At 41.0% G+C, this 2,552-nt stretch overlaps 1 protein-coding gene across 2 annotated transcripts in view; it reads right to left on the reverse strand.

Annotated features, from left to right (window-relative positions):
- LOC115232908 (sodium- and chloride-dependent transporter XTRP3) overlaps positions 1-2,546 on the reverse strand; it is a 17,437-nt gene extending 14,891 nt beyond the window's left edge. For both annotated transcript variants that reach the window (XR_003883680.1, XM_029803078.1), the window contains exon 1: positions 1,202-2,546. Coding sequence is in view for 1 of the 2 variants with exons in the window: in XM_029803078.1 (XP_029658938.1) it covers positions 1,202-1,448 (247 nt within the window). In the remaining variant the exon portion in view is untranslated. The remainder of the gene's footprint in view (positions 1-1,201) is intronic.
- Positions 2,547-2,552: the final 6 nt, after the last annotated feature.

A 2,552-nucleotide genomic window follows, 5' to 3' on the forward strand; every position in this document is an offset into this window, starting at 1 on the left:
AGTCTTTCACAATTAATATGTATGTATAAATCGTACATATATATATATATATATATATATATACATATATAAAGATTATATATGCGACTGTTTTTTCTCTAATATCGCAGCTGTTGAGGGTATTAATCGTTGAAACTGGCCGATAAGAGCGCGCCTTTAAGAACGCGAACACACGGAATATTTCGTAGCAGTTATATTTAACGTCGGCGTGGGATACCTGAAAATAGTCGTTGACTAGTATAGTTAGCCGTGCGCTATATCGACTCCACTGCCCTCGTATTGTACAACCTTGTCCCTGCTCTTCTTCGCTTTACATCCGACGCCGTAGAGGCTGGCGCCGACTGCAAGTTGCGAGAGCTACTTCCAATGTTGCATGCAAAATTTTCGCGCCAACTTATGGCATTCACGCTGTCAACATTTGTATCAATCCGATATAAATAATGAGATATATAAAATCAGATAAATTCCGCTTTGTACTTTTTAAAATCTGATATCTATTTAAATTTTTTTCACACATCTATAGAAATATCTGAAGAAACCAGATAAAACAAAATAAATTTTAAGATATTCTATTTTTTTTATATATGCAATATGTAACAATTCAAAAATTGTAAAGCCAAATTTCTAGATCAGAAATTTTGGAGATCGGAATTTTGCAAGTTTGCGTGAAATAATTTTTTCTACAATTTATTTACTTTCTTTGGTATATATGTATATATTGGATACAAATTTAATTCTGCAAATATAGACATTATCGCGCGTTACTTTATAGTGCATACGAGAAAAAAATGTGTTTCTATCTCGACATTATATTAACATGGATGCTGTAAGGAGCAATTTATGTATACATTATATATGCGTTCATACACATGCGAGAAACTGGGGTTTACCTAAGTAATCATTGATACGTGTACGGTTCAAGAACACCTCGAGGTGTCTCACTTGCTGCATGAAGGTCGCAAAAATAAAAACACATACACACATACAGTTTATCACACACACAGGCAATGTATATGTGTATTAAAAGTGTATATGAATAATATCATGTGTCCGCTATATATTTAAGAATTTTAGCCATAATTTTGTCAAATAACTCGGGCATCGGGCGCATTATTTACATGTTTGCTCTTATATTTTGATGCATCAGTTGTGTGGGCGCTGAATTATTCTATAATCCTTGTATCGGGATTATGTTACTCACCACCTCCGTTTTGTTGGCACAGATAAGGAAACCTCCAGATATTGCCAAGACCCACGCTATATCCAATAATACTGAGAAAGAATTGCATTTTCCCACTCCATGCCGCCCTATTCTCCTCCTTCGTCTCCTGGCCGCCGGTGACATTTTGACTTCCTGTCGTTACGATCGTCACGTTATGGGCGGGTTGGCGACGGTCGTTTAAAGGTGCCAGCTCGTGCCCATTTCTTGTCGCGGCTTCGACTACCATTCTCCCGTGGGTCTCGACGGATACACGAAAAATCGATCACCCTTCTCGCGGATGATATATTTAATTGAGATCCTCAGCACACTCTCTCTTTATTTGTTTGCTCTCGTAGGGATACGTCGTGACCCCACGTGCCACTTGTCCTCCACTTCCTGCCGTCTGTTTATTTCCTTTCCCGTGTATCGCTCTTCTCCTCTGTCAATAACTTTAAATTAACGACACGATTTGAAGGAACCCGTGTGTCTTACGCGTCTTCACGTAAACTCATGAGTTTTTCGGCGACCGTTGTCACCGTCACTGTTACTGCGATTTCGCAGCGGATAATATAACAACAACGGGGGTAACAACAATGTTAACAACAATAACAATAATGGTAGCACAACAGTGGTTATCTTCGTTATTTAATTGTATTAGTGTCAACAGTGCTTGCGCTGCTGTGTCCGTAAAAATACTGAGATCGATTTCTCCCTCGAGGAACAATCGACAACAATTCGTTCTCCAGTGTTATATGTACAATTATCGATGAAAATCGAAACGGTCTCTATATCCGAGCTATGCTCGTCTCTTTCTGGTACTTGTGTGCCTCGATGGTACTTCCTATTGACTGTTTGCAGACGCATACGCGACCGCGTAGAAGCTTCGGACTACGGCAGGATGGAAAGGCTGCAAGATATGAGAAAGGATACGTCATAGGATAGATTGGGAACTGGCGGAAACGGAGTGGGTGGCTCTCGTAGGTGACCCGATAAAAATCGAGCACCGACTGGTGCGATGTTATACGAAGAAATCCGCGACCTCGGATTAGAGTGAGCCGGGTGTATTATAGTCGGAGCTATCGAAAGATATCGACCACCGATGATGCAGGATACGCGGGGCTACCATGCGCTACCTGACATTGATGGAAGAATCGACGACGGAATAGGGGGTTCGGAGGGGGTTACACCTTACGTTACGTTTGGAAGCAATCGTAGCGTGAAAAATGGAGTAAGAGGGGGCGAATGAAAAGTACGCGTGTTGTTAATAGCCACCGTCAGGACGAAATATCGATCGATCCTCCGCGCGGAAGCGAGATATCTAGATGAGGGAAAGAGTTAGAGAGAAGTATAG

This window comes from Formica exsecta, unplaced genomic scaffold (assembly GCF_003651465.1).
Source record: "Formica exsecta isolate Colony F162 unplaced genomic scaffold, ASM365146v1 scaffold1505, whole genome shotgun sequence".
Lineage (NCBI taxonomy): Eukaryota > Metazoa > Arthropoda > Insecta > Hymenoptera > Formicidae > Formica > Formica exsecta.